The sequence below is a fragment of the Tachyglossus aculeatus genome, chromosome 3, assembly GCF_015852505.1.
Source record: "Tachyglossus aculeatus isolate mTacAcu1 chromosome 3, mTacAcu1.pri, whole genome shotgun sequence".
Lineage (NCBI taxonomy): Eukaryota > Metazoa > Chordata > Mammalia > Monotremata > Tachyglossidae > Tachyglossus > Tachyglossus aculeatus.
The window spans coordinates 11669057-11694664 of record NC_052068.1 but is presented as its reverse complement, the minus strand read 5'-3'; the positions used below and the strand labels follow the sequence as shown (position 1 = coordinate 11694664).

General features: G+C 47.5%; 1 protein-coding gene and 1 non-coding gene across 4 annotated transcripts in view; one reads left to right on the top strand and one right to left on the bottom strand.

The window, feature by feature from the left end:
* CALY (calcyon neuron specific vesicular protein) overlaps positions 1–24741 on the top strand; it is a 127330-nt gene extending 102589 nt beyond the window's left edge. For all 3 annotated transcript variants that reach the window (XM_038743939.1, XM_038743938.1, XM_038743940.1), the window contains exons 4-5: positions 79–192; positions 23376–24741. In XM_038743939.1, coding sequence (XP_038599867.1) covers positions 79–192; positions 23376–23579 — 318 coding nt within the window. In that variant the 3' untranslated portion in view covers positions 23580–24741. The remainder of the gene's footprint in view (positions 1–78; positions 193–23375) is intronic.
* Positions 6343–6485, bottom strand: LOC119926290. The gene has a single exon (XR_005450178.1). It is a non-coding gene; the product is annotated as a small nucleolar RNA SNORA7 (small nucleolar RNA).
* Positions 24742–25608: the final 867 nt, after the last annotated feature.

Below are 25608 nucleotides of genomic sequence, written 5' to 3'. Positions count from 1 at the left end.
CCTTCTCTTTTCCTCCCTCTTGCCACTTTTCTTTCCCTTCCCTCCCTCTCCCCCTCACCCTCCTTCCCCTCCTTGCAGCTGACGGGACTCATTCTCATCACGATGGCGTTCTTGGCCTGCCTCCTCATGCTGGTCATGTACAAGGCCCTGTGGTATGACCAGCTCAGCTGCCCAGAGGGCTTTGTGTTCAAGGTAAGGTGGACACCAACTCTGCCAACTCCTTCTACTTTAGCATTAGCTCTGGCCCCCGGATCGACTGCCACGCTCCCAACTGGCTCAGAGCAAACCACCGCGTGTCCCCTTCAAGTCACGGAGAATGTGGGTATTCGGCACGTGCTCGCTTGATGCCACGGTGGCCGGGCATTGGGGGCTTCTGGTATTCTGCATGTCCTGCTTCAGAGAATTGTGGAAGAAAAACTGCAAGGACCCTGCTTTGTGTAAAAAAATGGGTATATCAGAGACATACTGCTAGCGTTTCATCAAGTGCTAGTTGGGAGTGGTGGTTAACGGGCAGAGTTTCCTCAACTCAACTTGAAGCAACACAGAGTTTCTTTAGACACGGTTCGTACAGAAGCAGCGTAATAAACAATAATAATAATAAAAATGGTATTTGTTAAGCATTTGCTAAGTGTCCAGCACTGTTCTAAGAGCTGGGGCGGACCCGAGATAATCAGGTCAGATACCTGAAGCAGCACCTGGCTCAGTGGAAAGAGCCCAGGTTTGGGAGTTAGAGGTCATGGGTTTTAATCTTAGCTCTGCCACATGTCTGCTGTGTGACCTTGGGCAAGTCACTTAACTTCTCTGTGCCTCAGTTTCCTCATCTGCAAAATGGGGATTAAAACTGTGAGCCCCCCCTTGGGACAACCTGATCACCTCGTAACCTCCCCAGCACTTAGAACAGTGCTTAGCACATAGTAAGTGCTTAGTAAATGCCATTATTAATATTATTATTATTATTAGAACATCCACACATGATCAGCATGTGAAGCAGCATGGCATAGTGGATAGAGAATGGGCTTGGAAGTCAGAAGGCCATGGGTTCTAATCCTGGCTCCACCACTTGTCTGCTGTGTGACCTTGTGCAAGTCACTTCACTCCTCTGTGCCTCAGTTACCTCATCTGAAAAATGGGGATTAAGACCGGGAGCCCCACATGGGACAACCGGACTACCTTGTCAGAACAGAGCTTGACACATAGTAAGCACTTAACAATTACCATAATTATTATTATGATCAGAAGAGCACAATGCAGGAGACATATTTTAAGACAGGTAACAATAATTCTGATTGGCCTATTTCCTATTCCTATTGCTTTCTTCTTTAAGTGATCAAAACCCACTGATAAGCAAGGCCAGTGTTCCTGGTTAATTATTAATGATGTGTACATATCTATAATTCTATTTATATTGATGTTATTGATGCCTTTTTATTTGTTTTGTTGTCTGTCTCCCCCTTCTAAACTGTGAGCCTGTTGTTGGGTAGGGACCGTCTCTATATGTTGCAGACTTGTACTTCCCAAGCGCTTAGTACAGTGCTCTGCATACAGTAAGCACTCAATAAATATGATTGAATGAATTAATGAATGAATGCACACAGTAAGCACTCAATAAATATGATTGAATGAATTAATAAAGGGAGGAACATATCCAGTACTGAGTAGATAAGTTAATAATAATAATAATTATGGTACTTGCTAAACACTGACTTTGTGCCAAGTACTGTGCTAAGATCTGGGGTAGATACAAGTTAATCAGGTTGGACACAGTCCAGGTCCCACATGGGGCTCACAGTCTCAATCTCAATATTTTACAGATGAGGTAATTGAGGCCCAGAGAAGTGAAGTGACTTATCCAAGGTTACACAGCATACATGTGTCAGGGCTGGGATTAGAACCCACGTCCTTCTGATTCCCAGGCCCGTGCTCTATCCACTAGGCCATGCTGCTTCTCAAAATACAAAATGGCCCACACAGGGATCGAACCTATGACCTTAGTATTATATTAGCACCACACTCTAACCAACTGAGCTAACCGGCTAACAGTTATGTTATTCATTAAGTGCTTACTATGTGCCAGTCACTGTACTAAGCACTGGGGCAGATACAAGCAAATCATGTTGGACACAGTCGCTGTCCCACATGGGTGCACAGTCTCCATCCCCATTTTACAGAGGAGGGAACTGAGGCCCAGAGAAGGGAAGTGACTTTATTCATTCAGTTGTATTTATTGAGTTTTTACTGTGTGCAGAGCACTGTACTAAGGGCTTGGAAAGTACAATTCAGCAACAGAGACAAACCCTGCCCACAGTGGACTCACAGTCTAGAAGGGAGAAGACAGGCATCAAAACAAGTAAACAGGCATTAATATAAATAAACAGAATTATAGATATGTACATAAATACAGAAGTGTTGTGGGGCGGGGGGGGAAGAGCAAAGAGAGTGAGTCGGGGTGCTGGGGAGGGGAAGGAGAGCTGAGAAAAAGGGGGGCTCAGCCTGGGAAGGCCTCCTGGAGGAGGCGAGTCTCCAGTATTCATTCATTTATTCATTCAATCATATTTATTGAGTGCTTACTGTGTGCAGAGCACTGTACTAAGCACTTGGGAAGTACAAGTTGGCAACATATAGAGATGGTCCCTACCCAACAGTAGGCTCACAGTGTAGAAGGGGGAGACAGAGAACAAAACAAAACATATTAACAAAATAAAATAAATAGATTAAATATGTACAAATGAAATAAATAGAGTAATAAATATGTACAAACATATATACATATATACAGGTGCTGTGGGGAGGGGAAGGAGGTAAGGCGGGGGGGATGGGGATGAGGAGGAGGGCGAGAGGAAGGAGGGAGCTCAGTCTGGGAAGGCCTCCTGGAGGAGGTGAGCTCTCAGTAGGGCTTTGAAGGGAGGAAGAGAGCTAGTTTGGCGGATGTGCGGAGGGAGGGCATTCCAGGCCATGGGGAGGACCTGGACCGGGGGTCAGCGGCGAGACAGGCGAGAGCGAGGCACGGTGAGGAGATTAGCGGCAGAGGAGTGGAGGGTGCGGGCTGGGCTGGAGAAGGAGAGAAGGGAGGTGAGGTAGGAGGGGGCGAGGTGATGGGCAGCATTGAAGCCAAGGGTGAGGAGTTTCTGCCTGATGCGTAGGTTGTTTGGTAGCCACTGGAGATTTTTGAGGAGGGGAGTAACATGCCCAGAGCATTTCTGCACACAGATGATCTGGGCAGTGGCGTGAAGTATAGATTGAACTGGGGAGAGACAGGAGGATGGGAGATCAGAGAGGAGGCTGATGCAGTAATTCAGACGGGATTTGAAGGGGGGAAGTGTGATTGTTTGGAGGATTTGAGGAGGGAGGGCATTCCAGACCAGAGGTAGGACGTGGGCCGGGGTCGATGGCATAACAGGCGAGAATGAAGCACAGTGAGAAGGTTAGCGGCCCTAGAGGAGCAGAGTGCACGGGCTGGGCTGGAGAAGGAGAGAAGGGAGGTGAGGTAAGAAGGGGCAAGGGGATGAAGAGCCTTGAAGCCAATAGTGAGGAGTTTTTACTTGATATGAAGGTTGATAAGCAACCACTGGAGATTTTTGTGGAGGGGAGTGACATGCCCAGAGCGTTTCTGTAGAAAGGTAATCTGGGCAGCAGAGTGAAGTATAGACTGAAGCGGGGAGAAACAGGAGGATGGGAGATCAGAGAGGAGGCTGTTGCAGTAATCCATTCGGGATAGGATGAGAGATTGTACTAACAAGGTAGTGGTTTGGATGGAGAGGAAAGGGTGGATCTTGGGGCAGATGGAGCAGCCTTGATTTTTAAAGAATCTAAACCATGGCAATAACCACCCCGGCTGCCTTCCAGTTGTTTGAGACGCCCGGCCTCGTCCTTCCTTTACCACCTGCCTCATTTCCAAAGCAGAAACGTCTCTCTGCTTTCCCAGGCCCCAAGCAGCGAAGCAGCTTTGCCCGTCTGTCATTTTTTTGATGCCCTGGTCAGTCTGGAGCTCCTCCTGCTCAGGAGAATGGAAGGCTCTGGTTGTCACAGTGATAGTATTTGTTAAGCGTTTAATCTGTGTTAAGAGCTATTCTAAGAGTTGGGGTAGATACAAGCTAAGCAGGTTGGACACATTCCCTGCCCACAATGACCTTACAGTCAGAGGACGAGCTTACAGCCTAGCGATTTGCCCAAGGCCAAGTGGCAGAGCTGGGATTAGAACCCAAGTCTTCTGACTCCCAAGCCCGAGCTCCTTCCTCTAGGTTATGCTACTTCCCAAGGTTGAGACTGACAGATTGTCAGCCTCGGATCTCCTTGTTATCCAGTTACTAATAATAATAATAATGGTAATAATCATAATTATGGAATTTGTTAAGTGCCTTCTGTGTGCCAAGCACTGTTCTAAGTGCCGGGGTAGACGCAAGATATTCAGGTCGAACATAGTCCCTGTCCCCACATGGGGCTCATAATTTGAATCCTTATTTTACAACTGAGGTAACTGAAGCCCAGAGAAGTAAAGTGGCTTGCCCAAGGTCACACAGCAGACAAGTCAGGGAGCCAGAATTAGAACCCAGGTCCTTCAACTCCCAGGCCTGTGCTCTATCCACTAGGCTAATAATGATACAATAAAAATAGACTGAACTGTAAAATCACTGTGATCAGGGAACATACTCACTTATTCATTCATTCAATTGTATTTATTGAGTGCTTACTGTGTGCAGAGCACTGTACTATGCGCTTGGGAAGTGCAAGTTGGCAGCATATAGAGATGGTCCCTACCCAACAGTGGGCTCACAGTCTAGAAGGGGGAGATAGAGAACAAAACAAAACATAGTAACAAAATAAAATAAATAGCTACCAACTCTGTTTTATGATACTCTCCCAAGCGCTTAGTATGGTACTCTACACAGAGTAAGCGCTCAATGAATATGATCGATTGATCGAGTAAGAATGATGACAGTAATGATTTGTGGTGTTTGTTATGTCTTATCATGTGCCAAGTCCTGTAATAGGTGCAAGTTATTCAGGTTGGACATAATCCCTGTCCTACATGGCCTTCATATTCTAAAGGGGAGGGTGAGCAAGTGAATCCCCATTTTACAGACGAGGTAACTTGAGGCCCAGAGAAGATAAGTGACTGGCCCAAGGTCACATACCAGGCAAGTGGCAGAGCTGAGATTTGAACGCAGGTCCTCTGATTCCCAGGCTTGGGCTCTATCCACTACGCCACACTGCTTCTTAAGTATGTTTTCAAGGTCCAGAGGCCCCAATGAAATCAGCGTGGATCTAAAGAAAACTAAGTAATGATTTCTCAGAGCAATACCTTCATCTCTCTCTTCTGCTCCTTTAAAGGGGGACACGTTAACAGAGAGTATGGTGCTCAGCACACAGTAAGCACTCAATAAATACGATTGAATGAATGAATGAATGGAGAGATACGGAGAATTCTTTGGGGATACAGAGGGAACTTCTTGAAGGGGGTGACACAATCCTTCCCTCCATGATCCTTGAGAAGCAGTGTGGCTCAGTGGAAAGAGCATGGGCTTTGGAATCAGAGGTCATGGATTCAAATCCTGGCTCTGCCACTTGTCAGCTGTGTGACTTTGGGCAAGTCACTTCACTTCTCTGTGCCTCAGTTACCTCATCTGTAAAATGGGGATTAAGACTGTGAGCCCTCCGTGGGACAACCTGATCATCTTGTAACCTCCCCAGCGATTAGAACAGTGCTTGCACATAATAAGCACTTAATAAATGCCATCATCATCATCATCATCATCATTCCCAAGGAAACGAGACAGAACTGCTTCATTTTCGGAGGAAACCACACACACATGTGTCCCTGCACACAAAGCCCCTCACGCCTGGGTCCCTTACTCCTCACGGACAATCCCACATCCATCCCTCTGTCCCAGCACCATCCCCTGGTTCAAAGATTGGGAGCCTTTATAATAGAGATGATGAAGAAAGCCAATCTCCAGCCACTAGAAACTGCTCGTTTATCATATCATCTTGAAGGATTTTGTCTGGTTAACGTGCAGTAGAGCAAAATGTGCCTATCTGTCATGGAACCTAGCCACATGTTTATCTTACCCTTCTTCCACTCCCCCGTCCTCCCCAGCTCTATCTCAACTGGAGATCTCTCTTGTCGTATTCTGTCGAGTCGTCTTTGAGCAGTAGCGACGCCATGGACACATCTCTCCCAGAATGCCTCACCTCCATCCGCAATCATTCTGGTAGTGTATCCAGAGAGTTTTCTTGGTGCAAATACAGAAGCGGATTACCATTGCCTCCTACCACGCAGTAAACTTGAGTCTCCATCCTTGACTCTCTCCCCATGTGGCTGCTGCCCAGCCCAGGTGAGTTTTGACTTGTAGCAGATTGCCTTCCTTCCAGTCACTAGCCACTGCCCAAGCTAGGAATGGAATGGATAGGCCTCTGCTTGACTCTCCCTCCTGTAGTCGAGGCTGGAAGAGGACTGGAAACTTCTCCAGGTGCGACCCTGAGAGGGGGAAGATCTCCCACTTCCTCTTGAATTCTACGCCCTCCACTTGCACCTTTGCACTTTATTGAAATGCTTGCCCTGTCTCTTCTTCCCTGCTTGACTGACATCTTCAGCTGTTCACTGTCCAATAGCTCATTCCCCACTGCTTTCAAACATGCCCACATCTCCCCTATCATGAAAACCCTCCCTTGACTCCATGGCTCGCTCTAGTTGTCACCCCATCTCCCTCCTATCATTGCTTTCCAAGCTTTTAAAGTGAGTAGTTTACACCTGTGGTATCCCCTTCTTCTCCAATTCTCTTCTTGACCTGCTCAAATATGTCTTCTGCCCCCTTCACTCCATGGAAACCACCTTCTCTAAGGTTACCAGTAATCTCTCTCTGGTCAAATCCAATGGCCTCTACTCCATCCTAATCCTCCTCCACCTCTCAGCTGCCTGCAATACTATAAACTACCCCCTTCCCCTGGAAACATTATCCCACCTGGCTTCCCTGATGCTGTCCTCTTTTGGATCTCCTCCTATCTCTCTGACCTCTCCTTCTTGATCTCTTTCTCAGTCTTCTCCTCGCCTCCCAACCTCTAACTGTGGGGGTCTCTCCAGGCTCAGTTCTGAGTCCCCTTCTATTTGCCATCTCCATCCACTCCCTTGGAGAACTCATTCGCTCCCATGGCTTCGCCTCTATGTGGATGAATCTTAAATCTACCTCACCAGCCCTGATCTCTCCCCTTCTCTGAAGTCTCATGTTTCCTTCTGCCTTCAGGACATCTCTAGTTGGATTTCCACTCTTGTTGGATTTAGGGGAAGCAGCATGGCTTAGTGGAAAGAGCCCGGGCTTGGGCATCAGAGGTCGTGAGTTCTAATCCCGGCTCTGCCACTTGTCAGCTGTGTGACCTCGGGCAAGTCACTTCACTTCTCTGGGCCTCAGCTTCCTCATCTGTAAAATGGGGATGAAGACTGTGAGCCCCACGTGGGGCAACCTGATTACCTTGTATCTATCCTGGTGCTTAGAACAGTGCTTGGCACATAGTAAGTGCTTAACAAATACCATCATCATCATTTCCAATTGTCCCTTCAAACTAAACTCGGCCAAAATAGAACTCCTTATCTTCCCATCCAAATCATGTCCTCCCCATGTCTTTTTCATGACTATAAAAAGCACCACTGTCCCCCCATCTCACAAGCCCATACCCTTGGCTTTAGCCTCAATTCATCTCTCTCAACCTACACATTCAATCTGTCACCAAATCCTGCTGTTCTACCTTTATTAAACCTCTAGAATATGTCCTTTCCTCTCCATCCAAACTGTTACCATGCTGATCCAAGCCCTTATCATATCCCTCCTTTACTCCTGCATCGGCCTCTTTGTTGATCTCCCAGCCTTCTGTCTTGCCCCACCCCAGTCCATAGTTCACTCTGCTTCCCAGATCATTTTCCTAAAAAAAGCTCAGTTCACACCTCCCCACTCCTCAAGAACCTCCAGTGGTTATCTATCCACTTGCACAGCAAAAAGAAACTCCTCACCATTGGCTTTAAAGCCCTCAATCAGCTCTCCCCCTCTTACTTTACCTCACCAATTGCTTACTACAACCCAGCCCACATAATTCGCTCCTCTAACACCAACGTACTCACTGCATCTCAATGTCATCTTTCTCTCATCTGACCCTTTGTTCATCTCCTCTCTTGGGCCAAGGAACCCCATCCCCCTTCATATGTGACAGGCCACCACACTTCCCACCTCCAAAGCCCTACTAAAATCACATTCCCTTCTAGAGGCCTTCTCTAAATAAACCCTCACTTCCCCTGAGTGACCTACTGGAAAGGACACAGGCCTTGGAGTCAGAGGACCTGGGTTCTAGTCCAGACTCCGCTACACATCTGCTGTGTGACCTTGGGCAAGTCCCTTAACTTCTCTGGGCCTCAGTTACTTCATCTGTAAAATGGGGATGAAGACTGTGAGCCCCATGTGGGACATGGACTGGGTCCAACCTGAATAACTTGTATTTACCCCAGCGCTTACTACGGTACCTGGAACATAGTAAGCGCTTAGCAAAAGCCATTTAAAAGCAAGCAAAATCACCCAATGAGACTTGGACGATGGTCAAGAAAGAGCAGCTGGAGGAGGGCAGGGAGGGACAGCGGCACAGGGATTGGGATCGGAGGAAATGCACATCATCAACAACCTGAGTTGGAAGAACGAAGATACTGTTGGAAGGCTGTGGGTGTGTTGACTCATAGCTGAGACCCAGATGAGACTCAGAAGACCTTGAGGGCCAAAACGGAGGCTTGGAATTGTCTCGGAGAAACTCTGGCCAAAGTTTTTGTTTCCAGGGAAAAGCCCTAAAGCTAGTAAAGATGATCTGAAAACAAGACAGATGTTTCCTATCCTTTGATGCTGCGAATAGAGACTAGCTATTTCTTTTCAATCGTGCTTATTACATCAATCAATCGTATTTATTGAGCGCTTACTGTGTGCAGAGCACTTTACTAAGCGCTTGGGAAGTACAAGTTGGCAACATATAGAGACAGTCTCTACCCAACAGTGGGCTCACAGTCTAGAAACAGTGGGCTCACAGGCTCACTATGTGACAAGGACTGTTCTAAACACTGGGGCAGAAACAAGTTAATCTGGAGGGAGTAGTCCCCATCCCCCATGGTGCTCACAGTCTAAGTATGAGGGAGAATGGGATTGAATCCCCATTTAACAGATGGGGAAACTGAGGTACAGAGCAGTTAAATGACTTGCCCAGGATGACACAGAAAGCAAGTGGCAGATCTGGGATTAGAACCCAGGCCCTCTGATTCTCAGACCCAGGCTTTCTCCACTAGGCCACATTGCTTCCCCCTTCCATATTTTTTATTTTCCCAAAGCTTCTAAGCAAACCACAGCACCAACAAGCACTGGGCACCCACTCCTTAAACTGCTTTGAAGCCAGTGGGCCAGAGAAGTTAAGCAACTCACCCAAGGTCACGCAGCGGTCCAAGCAGGCAAGCGGTAATTAAAACTCGGAAATCATTCCCTGGATCTGCTTCCTTTCTGATGAAGCACCTGCTCAGAGAATCTGTTTCACACAGGGGGGATTCCGTATGGCAGAGGGAGTCTGAGGAAGTGACAATTAATGCCTTCCTAGAGACAAATCAATAGTCCCTTCCATGGCTCAGGGTCTGCTTCTGGTGTTACAGAGAGAAAATGAATTCTCAGTGTGAGTTTTGACATAAGCTTGCTGGCAGGAAGCCCTGAACAGTAAATCTCAGGCCAGGTCTCTGCCCGGGCTGTGTTCCTCTTGAATATTCAGTGTCCTTGAGGGGCCAGTTTCCTCTATCAATCAATCGTATTTATTGAGCGCTTACTATGTGCAGAGCACTGTACTAAGCGCTTAGACAGTAGCTGCTGCCCAAATATACTCCTGGAAATAATGGAGTTAGGGGGTAAGCCTGAGGGGATAGAGCATGAGCCTGAGAGTCAGAAGGTCATGGGTTCTAATCCCAGCTCCATCACTTGTCTGCTCTGTGACCTTGGGTAAGTCACTTCACTTTTCTGTGCCTCGGTTACCTCATCTGTACAATGGGGATTAAGACTGTGAGCCACATGTGGGACAGGGACTGTGTCCAACTTGATTTGCTTATATTCTCCCTTCCCCCGCAGCACTTGGTGCAGTGCCCGACACATAGTAAGTGCTTGATAATGATAATAATTATAGTATTTGTTAAGGACTCAATAATAATATGATAAGGATGGTATTTGTTAAGCCCCTACTATGTGCCAAGCACTGTTCTATGCGCTGGCACTGTTACTATGTGCCAATCACTGGATGAGAAGCAGCACGGTATAGTGGATAGAGCATGCGCCTGGGAGTTTGAAGGTCATGGGTTCTAATCCTGGTTCCACCACTTGTTTGCTATGTGACTTTGGGCAAGTCACTTAACTTCTCTGTGCCTCAGTTACTTCAACTGTAAAAAACGGAAATTAAGAGTGTGAGCCCAATGTGGGTCAGGGCCTGGGTCCAACCTGATTAATTTATATAATAATAATAATAATGGCATTTATTAAGCGCTTACTATGTGCAAAGCATTATATTTGCCTCAGAGTTTAGAACAGTGCTTGGCACATAGTAAGTGCTTAACAAGTATTATTATTTTCATTAATGGGCTCAGAGTCCACTTTTTGGGGAAATAGCAGAGAATAAGGGTGTGGAAATAAATGTTGTGGGGCTGGGGAGTTGATCAAAGTGCTTAAGGGGAAGGGGGATAGGGGAAATTAGGGCTTAGTCAGGGAAGACCTCTTGGAGGAGATGTGATTTTAGAAGGGTTTTGAAGGTAGGGAGAAGGGTGGTCTGTCAGAAAGGAAGCGGGAGGGGGTTCCAGGCTCGAGGGACTAGGTGAGCAAGGATTTGGGAGCAGGATAGACAAAATCAAGGTCCAGATATTAGAATAGTGAAGAGTGCGGATTGGGCTATACTAGGAGATCAGCAAAGAGGGAGAGGGGAAAGGCGGGTTCTCCCTCTAGCAGGACACGCTTGAGTTATTTCTGCAGTAGTGGTGATGGTGTACACCGAGCCAACCACACTTTCTCATCCAACTCCCCAGTGTGGATGAGAAGAAGTGGATTTAAGATAGAGTTGTTCTCACTTCTAGCACGGAGTTTGCTGTCAGTTGCTCTCCTCCCAGAAAAAGATTGGGGGGAAGGGGGTGGTCAGAGCAGCCCAGGGAAGATTCAGTTCTTATTAACCCTCTGTCACTTATTTCTAGGCTTGCCCCAGGCCCTTAATTATTTCTCCTGCAGATTATAATCAAGAAGGTGAAGGTTCTGGCCCTCTATCACCACCATGCGCTTTGGCCATTATTTTCCTTTGCTCGCTCATTACCTCCCGCTCCTGCAGAGTCTCGGTGACTTCCCTCAGAAGCTTTCATTTGTGCATTTTCAAGGGACCAGGAAATGCCGAGTCCCTTGGAGGAGAGAACTGCAGTTCCCATGCCAGCACATTCTAGCTCTCCAGCTGCGAGATTCAGTGCACGGAGGATAGGGACTGCTGGGGTCAAGAGCAACTGTGTGAGAGGAGGGAGTCAAGGACATTTTTCTGTAGTTGGGAAGACTAAAATCATCCATTAAAAACAGTTCATCTCAGCATGGTACATTAAAATCTCTTGAAAGGCAGCAGGCATTCCCATATTGTCCTTGTCAACGTTTCAAGACCATCGTCCGATCTGCTTCAAAGCTGTTCCTCATTAATCTTCTCTTTCCCTGACTTGTTCCTCTCCCATACACCCCCTACCCCACATTAGCTCTTCCACATCACCTAAGGGCTAAGGTCACCAGGAAGCTTTGTGTCTGTTAGCACAGTGCTCTGCACACAGTAAGTGCTCAAGAGATACGATTGAATGAATGAATGAGTGAATGACTGATTGGCTTTCCAGGCCTGGCTGGGAGGAGATGAGTGTGGTGGAGAGGCGGGTAACGGGGAAGAAGAAGGATAGTCATTTGGATTTCTTGAACCCTTCTCTCCATCTGTCTCTGGGTCTCTCTCGGTGACATCTTCCAGCTGGCCGGCCAGCCCTCTACCCTCAGTGCAGGCAGCCCTGGGCCCCACTTTCATCTCTGAGGAGCTCCACCGTGTCAGCCCAAACAGAGGTGAAAACAGGGGAGCCCCCAAATGTTGGACCGTTTCTTTCTTACTGTGTGCCTGCCGGGAGATCTAGGCCCGAATCCAATCAATCAGTCATATTTATTGAGCATTTACAGTTTGCAGGGCACTGTACTAAGCACTTGGGAGAGATACTACAACACTACAGACACATTCTCTGCTCACAGGGAGTGGAAGACAGGCATCTATATAAATGAATAAATTATGGATATGTGCATAAGTGCTGTGTAGCTGGGAGCTGTGAAATAAAGGGAGCAAGTCAGGGTGAGGCAGAAGGGAGTGGAAAAAGAGGGAATGAGGGCTTAAGGAAGGCCTCTTGGAGGAGATGGGCCTCCAATAAAGCTTGGAAGGTGGCAATGGTAATTGTCTGTTGGATATAAAAAAGGATGGTATTCCAGGCCAGAGGCAGGATGTGGGTGAGAGGTTTTTGGTGAGATTGAGGCAATTGAGATAGGCGACATTGAGGTAGAGTAAGTAGATTGGCCCTACCTGAGCACCCCAGCCCAGCTGTGTCAGAAGATTGGCAGATGTGCTAGCCAATCAGAGCCTGTCTGCAGGAACTAATCAGAGGACGTGGCCCAGTAAATCAATCCTTCAACTGGTGGGATCCGATCAAAGAGTCACCCAGGGATGCGCGGGTCACACTCATTCACAGTTTAACAAGGGTGCAGCTTTATGGTGTACCCTTGGGAAGTACAGAATAAAGAAGTCACATGTTCCCTGCCCACTAGGAGCTTACACTCTAATGGGGGAGACAAACATAAAAATATGGTCAAGTAGAGTGGTCAAAATTATAATAATTATGGTATTTGTTAAGCGCTGACTGTGTGCTAGGCACTGTACGAAGTGCAAGGGTAGATACAAGGTAATTGAGATGGACACAGTCATTCATTCATTCATTCAATCGTATTTATTGAGCACTTACTGTGTGTAGAACACTGTACTAAGTGCTTGGAAAGTGCAATTCAGACATAAGGCTCTCAGTCTTAATCCCCATATTTTTCAGAGGAGGTAACTGAGGCATACAGAAGCTTGCCCAAATGACTTGCCCAAGGTCAGACAGCAGACAAGTGGCAGAGACAGGATTAGAACCCAGGTTCTCTGACTCTTGGGCCTGTTCTCTATCCACTGGGCACACTGTGCTCAAAATAAATACATTGAGAAAATGTGTATTTTGCCCAGGAAAAATGTCTACCAACTCTGTACTCTCCCAAAGGCTTAGAACTGTGCTCTGCACACAGTAAACATTCAATAAATAGGTCATGGGTTCAAATCCCCACTGTGCCACTTGTCAGCTGTGTGATTTTGGGCAAGTCACTTAACTTCTCTGGGCCTCAGTTCCCTCATCTGTAAAATGGGGATTAAGACTGTGAGCCCGCCGTGGGACAACCTGATCACATTGTAACTTCCCCAGCACTTAGAACAGTGCTTTGCACATAGTAAGTGCTTAATAAATGTTATTATTATTATTAATAATAATAAATATGATTGATTGATTGATATCCTTACATATATATATATATATATATATATATATATATATATAAGGGATGAAGATGGGTATAAATTAATTCATAAGGATTAAAGTCTTCCCAAGAGATATGATTTCAGTCTAAATATATCTATATGTGTGAATATAACAGTGAGCTTGCTGTTTTACAAAATTGTCCATATAGGCACTAGTCAAGTATGTGATAATTAGTGGAGATTAAAAAAATCCCCCTGATGAGTGACCGGTAGTCAGAAGCACTCCCACTCCCTTCGCAACAGAGACCAGAATAGAATATCCTGGTTCCCTTAAACTGGAAGGCTGGTCGGGGTCTGCAAGAACAGAGGTGATAATTGGATTTTCTTGGATTCAGGTGCTCTACCAGATAGCTTTTACTTATCCCCTTTATGAATGTCCTTGCAAAAGTTCTGCTTAAGGGAACAGCCATATTGACAGTGTCCCCTGTTTCATTAAGCTTATCAAACTACCGGGTATCTAGTCAGTTTGGCTGAATTTGTTATTCTGGCTCCGTCATCATATATAGCAGCTATTTTCCAACCCTCTCTTTGGTCCATACTTTTTATCATCGGCATCATTGTGATACAATGTTTAATGCAGTGGCTGTGCTTGTTAACGAGGGCTTTTATAAGAATCCATAACTCAGTGGGGAATTGGCCACAGTCATGGCCCGGGAGGCTCCCATTTTAAGTTTTGTTGTGAGACAAGGTCGTAACCATGGGAATGGAAGGGCACAGCCTGAGGAAAGATGGGAGCTGTGTGATGAGAGGGTTGAAGATGGAAGTTCTGTCTGGGAAACCAAAACCAGCTTCAGGAGCATTTGAAGGAAAGAGAAAGGGGGTGGGAGAAGGGAACCAAAGGGAAGAAGAGAGAGAGAGAGAGAGAGAGAGAGAGAGAGAGAGAGAGAGAGAGAGAGAGAGCGCCAGCCTACCCCTGGAGAGGAGAAACAACGATGTCGGTGGTCAGAAAAGATCAGGCTTCCCTGATTAATTATTTAGGCCTGCCTGTCTCTCTCATTAGATTGTAAGCTCCTTGAAAGCAGGGACTTTATCTTTTCCTTCAAATGCACTCTCCTAAGAGCTCAATACATTATCCACACCCAGTCAATGCTCACGAAATGCTAATGGATCAAATGGATTAGCTAATGCTAATGCTAATGCTAATGGATTATACCTGTCTTCTGCAGGTATAATCAATCGGTCAATCGTTCATTCAATTACATTTATTGAGTGCTTACTGTGTGCAGAGCACTGTACTAAGCACTTGGAAAGTATAAGTTGGCAACATATAGAGACAGTCCCTACCCAACAACGGGCTCACAGTCTAGAAGGGGGAGACAGACAACAAAACAAAGCAGGTGGACAGGTGTCAAGTCATCAGAATAAATAGAAGTAAAGCTAGATGCACATCAATCATATTTATTGAGTGCTTACTATATGCAGCGCACTGTACTAATTGCTTGGGAGAATACTATACAACAGAATTAGCAGGCACATTCCCTGTCCATGACGAGCTTACAGTCTAGAGGTAGTTATAACTAACCAAACTAACCACTGCTACATACGTGGATGTTTCACCCATTCAAGCAGTTATCATGAAGAAGGCCGGTTCTTACTGCAGCTCATCAGGAGGGAATAATTAGCCACTTCAGCATCGTCATCATCATTTCTAAAAATATCCTGCAATCCAGAGTGTTCCATTTCCAGGAAGCCACAGATTCAGCTGTAACAGCTGATGGAGAGAGAAACAAATCTTTCCATACAGTTTCCAGGCAGCAGTACTTCCCAGGTCTGTCTTCCCCATGGACTAGGGAATGAGAAATTGCCTACTGACTCTGAAGGCTCCCCCCCGGGGGAAAACAGATCGAAATCTGTCATCCCTTCCCCAGCCCCACAGCATTTACGTCTACATCCTTATACTCTGACTCTTCCTCTATCTGGCATTCATTTTTAATATGTCTCCCCCATAGACTGTGAGCTCCTTGTGGGCAGGTTTATGAACTCCATTGTATCGTACCCTCCCAAGTACTTAGTACGGTGCTCAGTTTGCAGTAGGTGCTCAGTAAATACCTCAGACAGATTCAAAATGTAAAGATAAGGTTTTGAAAGGCCAGTTGTAGCATCCTTAGATTCGATGAGAAATCTGAGCAGGGTGGTGCTTTGCTTGCAGTGTGGGAGGGATCGAGGCAGGAGAAATAGAGAAATGAGAGAGATAGGGCCACTGTAGGGGGGAGAAGGAGGGGGAGAGAAGGACTGAAAAAGCTGGGGCGAGTGGGAAAGGAGAGATACAGACATGAGAGAGATAGGACCGGCAAGGTGGAGCTGGGGGGAGAGAGAAGGATTGAGAGAGGTGGAGGGAGAGAGGGACAGGAAAAGGGGGAGAGACATGGGGAGAGGGATTATAAGGAAGGAAGATGGAGGTGAGAAGGAAAGAAGGAGGGAGAAGTTACCTGGAAGAAAGGGAGAGAGGGGTGATATTATTTCATTCATTCAATCATATTTTTTGAGTGCTTACTGTGGCAGAGCATCATACTAAGCGCTTGGGGGGATACAAGAGAATGGTAAACAGACACATTCCCTGCCTGCAATGAGCTTTCAGTCTGAAGGAAGGGATTTAAGCATCAGAAAACTCCTTGCAGGCTGGGAACTTCTCTACCAACTGTGCTGTGCTGTGTTGTACTCTTCCAATCAACCAATCAATCACTCATATTTATTGAGCACTTACTTTGTGCAGAGCCCTGTACTAAGCACTTGGGAAAGTGCGATATGACAGAGTTGGTTACACAGGTTCCCTGACCACAAAGAGCTTATAGTCTAGAGAGATTTTGTGCTCTCTACATAGGAAGAACTCAGTGAATACTGCAGATTGGCTGATGGATCGCTAAGCTAATGGCCTCCTTGATTAATTGTGTTGGGACACCTAGGCATCTCAGAACCCTAGTGGAGAAGCAGTGGCCCAAAGTTACCCCTTTGTGGAGCAGAACTCATCACCTCAGCCAGTCTGTCAGTGATATTTATTGAGCGCTTACTGTGTTCAGAGTGCTGTTCTAAGTGCTTGGGGGAGGACAACACAACAATATAGCACATTTCCCCATCCACAGGTCTATTTGGACTGGAGGAGTCGGGGATACCAGTCAGGGGCAGAAAAGCTGAACAGAGATCAGAATCAACCTCACCTATTCCTTGTCTCCCTCCTTTGTCCCACACCCTGGAACTCTGACCCTGGAACTCTGACCAGTGGAATCGGTCTTCTTTCCAAATGGCCTGTTGGGAAATTAAACCCCCACTGGGCAAGTGCCCAGAGCCGTGGACTGAGGGATGCAGAATTGGGGGGATGAAAGAGCCCAGGGGCTCCCTGGTGGGACTGGGTGCCACTGTTCTAATGTGAGAAGACAGCAGAAGTCTGGATGTCAGCGCTCAGTAAATAGCATCGATGGATCCACTGATACCTGTTCTCCCTCCTGCTTAGACCGTGAGTTCTGTGTGGGACAAGGACTCTGTCCATCATCATCATCATCATCATCATCATCATCATCATCATCATCATAATAACAACAACGATAATAAGAATACTTGTGGCATTTGTTAGGCACTTACTGTGTGCCAGGCACTGTACTAAGCACCGGGGTGAACACAAACAAATCGGGTTGGACACAGTCCATGTCCCATGTGGAGCTCACAGTCTCAATCCCCATTTTACAGATGAAGTAACTAAGGTACAGAAAACTGAAGTGACTTACCCAAGGTCACAAGCAGACAAGTGGCAGATCTTTTATTGTATCAGTTCCGGGGCTTAGTGCAGTGCCTGACACAAAGTAAGAACTTAATAAATATTATTATTATTTCTATTATTTTAATTATTATTATCACCTCTCTCCTTGGGACAGGGATCATGTTTACCAACTTTATTGTGCTGTACTCTCCCAAGTACTGAGTACAGTGCTCTGTAATCAATCAATCCACCAATCATATTTATTGAACATTTAGTGTGTGTAAGAGCACTGTACTAAGTGCTTGGAAAGTACAATTCAGCAACAGATAGAGACAATCCCTACCCAACAATGGGCTTGCAGTCTAGAAGTGGGAGACAGACAACAAAACAAAACAAGTAGAAGGGCATCAGTAGCATCAAAATGGATAAATAGAATTATAGACACCTCATTAATAAAATAGAGTAATAAATATTTACAAATATACACAAGTGCTGTGGGGCAGGGAAGGGGGTAGAGCAGAGGGAGGGAGTAGGGGTGATAGGGAGGGGAGGAGGAGCAGAGCAAAAGGGGGGCTCAATCTTGGAAGACCTCCTGGAAGAGGTGAGCTCTCAGTAGGGTTTTGAAGGGAGGAAGAGAGCTAGTTTGGTGGGTGTGTGGAGGGAGGGCATTCCAGGCCAGGGGAAGGACATGGGCCAGGGGTCGACGGCGGGACAGGCGAGAACGAGGCCCAGTGAGGAAGTTAGCGGCAGAGGAGCAGAGTGTGCAGGCTGGGCTGTAAAAAAAGAGAAGAGAGGTGAGGTAGGAGGGGGTGAGGGGATGGAGAGCCCTGAAGCCAATAGTGTGGAGCTTTTTCTTCATGCAAAGGTTAATAGGCAACTGCTGGAGATTTTTGAGGAGGAGAGTGACATGCTCAGAGCATTTCTGTAGCAAGATAATCCAGGCAGTGGAGTGAAGTATAGACTGAAGCCGGGAGAGACAGGAAGATGGGAGATCAGAAAGGAGGCTGATGCAGTCATTCAGTCGGGAGAGGATGAGAGATTGTACCAACAAGGTAGCAGTTTGGATGGAGCGGAAAGGGAGGATCTTGGCGATGTTGTGAAGGTGAGACCGGCAGGTTTTGGTGATAGAATGGATGTGTGGGGTGAATGAGAGAGCAAAGTCAAGGATGAGACCAAGGTTGTGGGCTTGTGATACGGGAAGGATGGTAGTGCCATCTACAGTGACGGGAAAGTCAGGGAGAGGACAGGGTTTGGGAGGGAAGATAAGCTGCTCAGTCTTGGACATGTTGAGTTTTAGATGTCGGGCAGACAACCAGGTGGAGATGTCCTGAAGGCTGGAGGAGATACGAGCCTGGGGGGAGGGAGAGAGAGCAGGGGCAGAGATGTAGATTTGGGTGTCATCTGCACAGAGATGATAGTTAAAGCCATGGGAGCAAATGAGTTCACCAAGGGAGTGGGTGAAGATGGAAACCAGAAGGGGACCAAGAACTGACCCCTGAGGAACCCCTACAGTAAGGGGATGGGAGGGGGAGGAGGAGCCCGAGAAGGAGCCTGAGAATGAACAGCCAGAGAGATAAGAGGAGAACCAGGAGAGGACAGAATATGTGAAGACAAGGTTGAATAATATGTTGAGGAGAAGGGGATGGTCCACAGTGTCAAAGACAGCTGAGAGGTTGAGGAGGATTGGGATAAGGTAGGAGCCTTGGATTTGGCAAGAAGGAGGTCATTGGTGACCTTTGAAAGGGCAGTTTTGATGGAGTGGAGGGGGTGGAAGCCAGATTGGAGGGGGTTGAGGAGAGAGTTGGAGTTGAGGAATTCGAGGCAGTGAGTGTAGACTACTCAATCTAGGAGTTTGGAAAGGAAGGGTAAGAGGGAGATGGGGCAATAATTGGAAGGGGTTGTGGGGTCAAGAGAAGGTTGTTTTAGGATGGGAGAAATGTGGGCATGTTTGAAGGCAGAGGGGAAGAAGCTGTTGGAGAGTGAGCGGGTGAAGATGGAAGCTAAGGAGGAGAGGAGGGAAGGGGTGAGAGGTTTTAAAAGATGAGAGGGAATGGGGTCCAAAGCACAGGTGGAGGGGGTGGCACTTGAGAGGAGGGAGGAGATCTCCTCTGAAGATACTCCCGGGAAGAATGGGAAAGTAGAGGAGGGGGTCGAGAGCCGGGGAGAGGGGAATAGAGAAGGGGGAGGGGTGACTTTGGTGAGGTCAGACCTGATGGTGTTAATTTTACTAATGAAGTAGTTGGCCAGATCGTTGGGGGTGAGAGATGGAGGAGGGGAGGGGGGCCTGAGGAGGGAGTTAAATATCCGGAACAGCTGATGGGGGTGATGGGCATGGGTGTCAGTAAGGGAAGAAAAATAGTTTTGCCTGGCAGAGGTGAGGGCAGAGTTAAGGCAGGAAAGGATAAACTTAAAGTGAACAAGGTTGGCTTGGTGTTTAGACTTTTACCAGCAGCGTTCAGCAGCTCGAGCATAAGAGCGAACGAGGTGGACAGTGGCAGTGATCCAAGGCTGTGGGTTAGTGGTGCGAGAGCGGCAAAGGGAAAGGGGAGTGAGCTAGTTGAGTAGAGAGGGTGGAGTTGAGAGCAGTAATCTGGTCATCAAGAGTGGGTAGAGTGGATATGGAGGCAAGGTGGGGTGTGATGCATTGAGAGAGATGGATGGGGTCAAGAGAGCAGAGGTCTCTGTGGGGGAGTTTTATAGATTTACAGGGGGAAGGAGTGAGAGAAGAGATAGGTGAGAAGGTTATGGTCAGAGAGTGGGATTTCAGAGTTGGTGAGGGTGGATACAGTGCAGTGGTAGGAGATAATGAGGTCGAGGATGTGACCAAGTTGGTGAGTGGGTGAGATGGGGTGGAGCAAGAGGTTGGCAGCGTCAAGGAGAGATAGAAGGCGGGCGGCAGAGGAGTCACGGGGTATATCCATGTGGATGTTGAAGTCTCCGAGGATCAGGGTAGGCATGGAAAAAGAGAGAAGGATGGGGAGAAAGGGGTCAAAATGGTTAACGAAGTTGGAGCTGGGTCCGGGGGACAGTATATGATGGCTTCAAGAATCTGGAGGGGGTGGCAGAGGTGGATAATATGGGCTCAGAGGAAAGGAAGGAAAGGGAAGGGGGAGGAGGGATAGTGCGAAAGCAACATTGGAGTGTGAGAAGGAAGCTGACACCTCCTCCTTTCCCGGTGAGTCTGGGGGCGTGGGAGAAGAAGAGGCCTCCACTGGAGAGAGCAGCAGAAGAGACCGTGTCATCCGGGGTGAGCCAAGTCTCGGTGAGGGCAAGGAGGAGGAGGGAGTGGGAAAGGAACAGGTCAAGGATGAAAGCGAGCTTACCTATAGTGGAGCGGGGGTTCCATAAGCTACACTTGGCAGCAGCTGTGGAGGGAGGGGGAAGGGTATGAGGGGTGGGGAGGGTTTGGATGGGAATGAGTTGGTGGGGCCTGGGGAGGGAGAGGGGGATGAGGGGTGGTGATGAGAAAGGAGAACTTGGATGGGATGGAGATGGGGAGGAGGGGAGGGAAGGGGCTGGAAGGGAGGGATTTGGCAGGGAACTGCTCAAGGAGAACTACTCAAGGGGAGGGGGGAATGAGGGTTGGCGCTGGTAGAGAGAGAATCTAGGGAGGAGGCAGGGAGGAGGGTGGGGGAGGAGCAAGGCGAGGGGCAGAGCTGCGTGGGAGAGGGGAAGGGGATAGTGAGGACTGGGAAAGGTAGGAGCGGGGGAATTGAAAGGTCATAGTGAGGTCAGCAAGGTAAATGACAGCAATGAGAGCAGTTACAGCATGTAATAGCAAGAATAAAATAAGTGGGTGATGCCCAGAGTAGAAGGTTGAATTGTGTACGGTCAATCAAATCAAAAAGGCTAATGGCAAGGAGAGTCCAGGCTCTTGGCTGAATTGTCTCTGAGGTGGTGGAAAAGGGAGTCCTGTGGATGGTAGTTCTGGAGAAGGGTGAAACTATTATAGGGGACATGGGAGAGGAGTAAATAACCAAATAACATGGGTGGGCTGAGTAGGTGTGAATGCAAGTAGTTGCTAAAAGTAACACAGTGAGAACAAGGGCATTGTTACCCGGGAAGGGGAAAGAGGGGGGAGGACGGGGGGGGGGGAGGGGGGAAATAAGTCACATCCCTTGGGAATACAGATATGGAGTGGAGGCTCCCCAAAGAAGGTCGCTTTTGGGGAGAGGGGGGGGGGTGTGGGGATGCAAGGGAAGACAATGTCCCATGGCCTGGTTGGCTACCTGGGCAGACTAGAGGTTGCTATAAGGGGTGATTCTCTTCATTCATTAATTCATTCAGTCGCATTTATTGAGCGCTTACTATGTGCAGAGGATTGTACTACGTGCTTGGGAAGTACAAATCGGCAACATACAGAGACGGTCCCTACCCAATAACGGGCTCAAGGTCTAGAAGTGGGAGACAGACAACAAAACAAAACATGTAGACAGGTGTAAAAATCGTCAGAACAAATGGAATTAAAGCTATATGCACATCATTAACAAAATAAATAGAATAGTAAATATGTACAAGTAAAATTAATAGAGTAATAAATCTGTACAAATATATATACAAGTGCTGTGGGGAGGGGAAAAAGGTAGGGTGGGGGAGGAATGGGGAGGAGGAGAGGAAAAAGGGGGCTCAGCCTGGGAAGGCTTCCCGGAGGAGGTGAGCCCTTAGTAGGGCTTTGAGGGGAGGAAGAGAGCTAACTTGGCAGATGTGTGGAGGGAGGGCATTCCAGGCCAGGGGAAGGATGTGGGCTGTATTCTAGTGATCATGGGAGGGGTCCCAGTCCAGGGGAGTTGGATGGTCATCAGAGAGATCAACTCTTGCAGGTGATCTGGGAGATAAATGAGCTTCTGACCGGCCATGGGTTCTGCGGTGGTGGGGGCAGGCCTCGGTGTACTCGTGGGGGGATGCAGATGTCCGGGAGGAGGACGGCCATGAGCCTGGATGCAGGTCATTGGAGCCCGATAGTGGGCTTCTCAGATAGGGGGATCACGGCCTCCTCAGGAAAGATCCTTCCGGGAACATGAATTACAGATATGGACATAAGTGCGGTGGGGCTGACGGAGAGGTGAATAAAGGTTGCACAGATTAAGAGCTCTATAAATATCATTTATTGACTGATAAGGTCAGTCTGACCCCACCTAAAACCAGGGCCTCGCTCAGGTCAAATCCCCTGAGTTTTACGGTTGGTTTAACTCCCACTCTCACTTTAATAATGATGGCATTTATATTAAGCGCTTACTATGTGCAAAGCACTGTTCTAAGCCCTGGGGAGGTTACAAGGTGATCAGGTTGTCCCACGGAGGGCTCACAGTCTTAATCCCCATTTTACAGATGAGGAAACTGAGGCACAGAGAAGTTAAGTAATAATAATAATAATAATGATGGCATTTATTAAGTGCTTACTATGTGCAAAACACTGTTCTAAGCACTGGGGAGGTTACAAGGTGATCAGGTTGTCCCACGGGGGGCTCACAGTCTTAATCCCCATTTTACAGATGAGGAAACTGAGGCACAGAGAAGTTAAGTAATAATAATAATAATAATAATGATGGCATTTATTAAGCGCTTACTATGTGCAAAGCACTGTTCTAAACGATGGGGAGGTCACAAGGTGATCATTCACCTTTGCTACAGTACTTTGTACTTTGCTACAGTAGACGAGAAGCAATGGAGAAGCAGCGTCACCCAATGAATGCACCCTGGGTCTGAGAGTCAGAAGAACTTGGGCTCTAATCCCCGCTCGTCCTTATGTCTGCTGTGTGACCTTGGACAAGTCATTTCTGTTATCTGGGCTTCAGTTGCCTCATCTGTAAAATGGGGATTAAGACTGTTAGCCCCACATATAGGACAGGGACTGTGTCTAACCTGATTCGCTCGTATCCACCGTGGCGTTTAGTACATTCCCCGGCACTTAGTAAACACTTAACACATACTATGATCGTTATGATATTATGATCATTATTATCGAGGCCCGAGGCCCAAGACCTAGCGCTCTTCCTCTGCCCCAAGCTGACAATGTCCTGTTTCCTCTTCTCTCACTCAGCACAAGCACTGCACCCCCGCTGCTCTGGAGATGTATTATTCCGAGCAGGAAGCAGGATCCCGAGGAAGTCTCTACACGGCAATTAACCACTTAACTCAAGCCAAGAAAACGATCCCCGAACTGCCCTCCCCTTGGCTGCCGGTCATCAACGCCTTGAAGGAAGCCGAGAAAGCCAAAGAGGAGTCACCCGGGCCCCGGCAGTAGCGGACGGAGGAAGGCCGAAGCCAGACGGGCTGCCGCCTCAAGGGTAGACGTAATCACTTAGTCGAAAGGGTTCACCCATCATCCACAATTGCTTCCTAACCAACGACATTACTGGGGGGATAAAGGGGGACAGCAGCACCCTTGTTCCCAAACTTCCTTCCCCTCTCTTTCCCCCACTCGGCCCCAGAGGAAGGGAGAGGAGATTTTGACCATTCTCTGAGGGAGCCAGGCCCAGCCTCATTGGTGAACACGGTTCCCACTGGCTTTTCTCTCCTTCTTTTTGGATTTTTTCTTTTTTTCGTTTATCTGGGGAAAGACACCTTTGGTGTGAGGAGAGAAAACCCAGAATTACGGGTTTCCGAGCCGAATAGGTTATCCCGAAACTAAATTCCCTCTCCTGGGTTCCCCCCACCCCCAATCTTTCTCATGTGGCTAGTTGAGTTAGCATCACCCTTGTCTCCCCAACCCGAGCCCGACTTCTCGGAGGGGAGCGGGTGTGACCATGTGCAACTTGAATCAGTTGTCCCCACTCATATTTGGTGGTGTTTCTTTAAGGATCACTCGACACAGCTGTTGTTTATTGTCCATGGCCTTGTTTATGTGGAGAGGGAAAACCCACATGGCTATGGGGCAGACCCCGCCCCCTCACCCCCACCTCAAAACAACCCCCTTTCTGAGCTAAACACTTCTGCATTGCTGCGTTGCGTTGCTACCGTGCTGTTTGGAGACAAATGTTAACAGGCATTCCACTTTAATTTGGGTAAGCTTTTAAATGTAATTTATGCTCTGCTTATCTTGGTTTGCAATTTGATTGCTAATTACAAGGCTAAATTTGACACCATTTAATTTCCTTGCTGCCGGCTAGGAGCCTTTCGTTGTTTTTTTATTTTTTCCTTTCATTAACACTTCCTTCGAGTCTGTATTCTATGACTAGTGTGAAATCATTGTGACACTCTCCTTTGCACCTTGTGTTTGTACTTCTGCTTCGAGGCATTCTTCCGCTGGCTGCGGAGAAACATCGGCGATTTTACAACCCTTTGTACATTTTTATAGGAATTGTGATCTGTCACATTGCAGCAAAGCACTTCAAGTGTGTCAAGTGCCAAAATGAATGTGGTGATCAGCAGCTTTTCTGTAAGTAAAAATAAATGTCACCCTCAGCTCCTGGACTCACTCATTGCTTCCCCTCTCCCTGGTTGATCTCGAGGCCCTTGGGAATGGTTTCTTGCGAGACCCGTGGAGCGGTAAGATATCATGGGTCAGTCATTCAGTCAGTCAGTCAATCATATTGACTGAGCGCTTACTTGTGTGCAGCTTGGGAGGGTACAATATAGCAATAAACAGACACACATTCCCTGCCTACAGCGAGATTACAGTCTAGAGGGGGAGACAGACATTAAAAGAAATAAATAAATTATAGATATGGGCATAAGTGCTGAGGCCCTGGTTGGGGGGATGAATAAAGGGAGAGAGTCAGGGTGATGCAGAAGGGAGTAGAAGAAAAGGAAAAGAGGGCTTAATTAGGGAAGGCCTCTTGGAGGAGATGTGCCTTCAATAAGGCTTTGAAGAGGGGGAGAGTCATTGCCTGTCAAATATGAAAAGGGAGGGCATTCCAGGCCAGGGGCAAGACACAGGAGAGAAGTCTGGCGGTGAGATAGAAGAGGTCGATGTACAGCTCACCTGTATTTTCCTTCTCCAACAGTCTCCAAGCAGGGGTGTGGCATGGGGGAGCAGAGTTCAGTGGTATTGATCGAGGGACATGGGTGTCAGGAGACTGCTGTGTGACCCCGGGCAAGTCATTTCACCTCTCAGGGCCTCAGGGTCCTCATCTGTAAAATGGGGATATGATATCCGCTCTCCCTGGCTCTTAGTCCATGAGCCTGTGGGGCGGGCAGATATCAAATGTACTCTTATTAGCATGTATCTATCTACCCCAATATCGATCCATTGCAAGTGATTAATAAATGCTGTGATTGCTATTTTCATTATAGGGCATCTACGGTGCAGAACACTGAACTTGGTGTCTGGG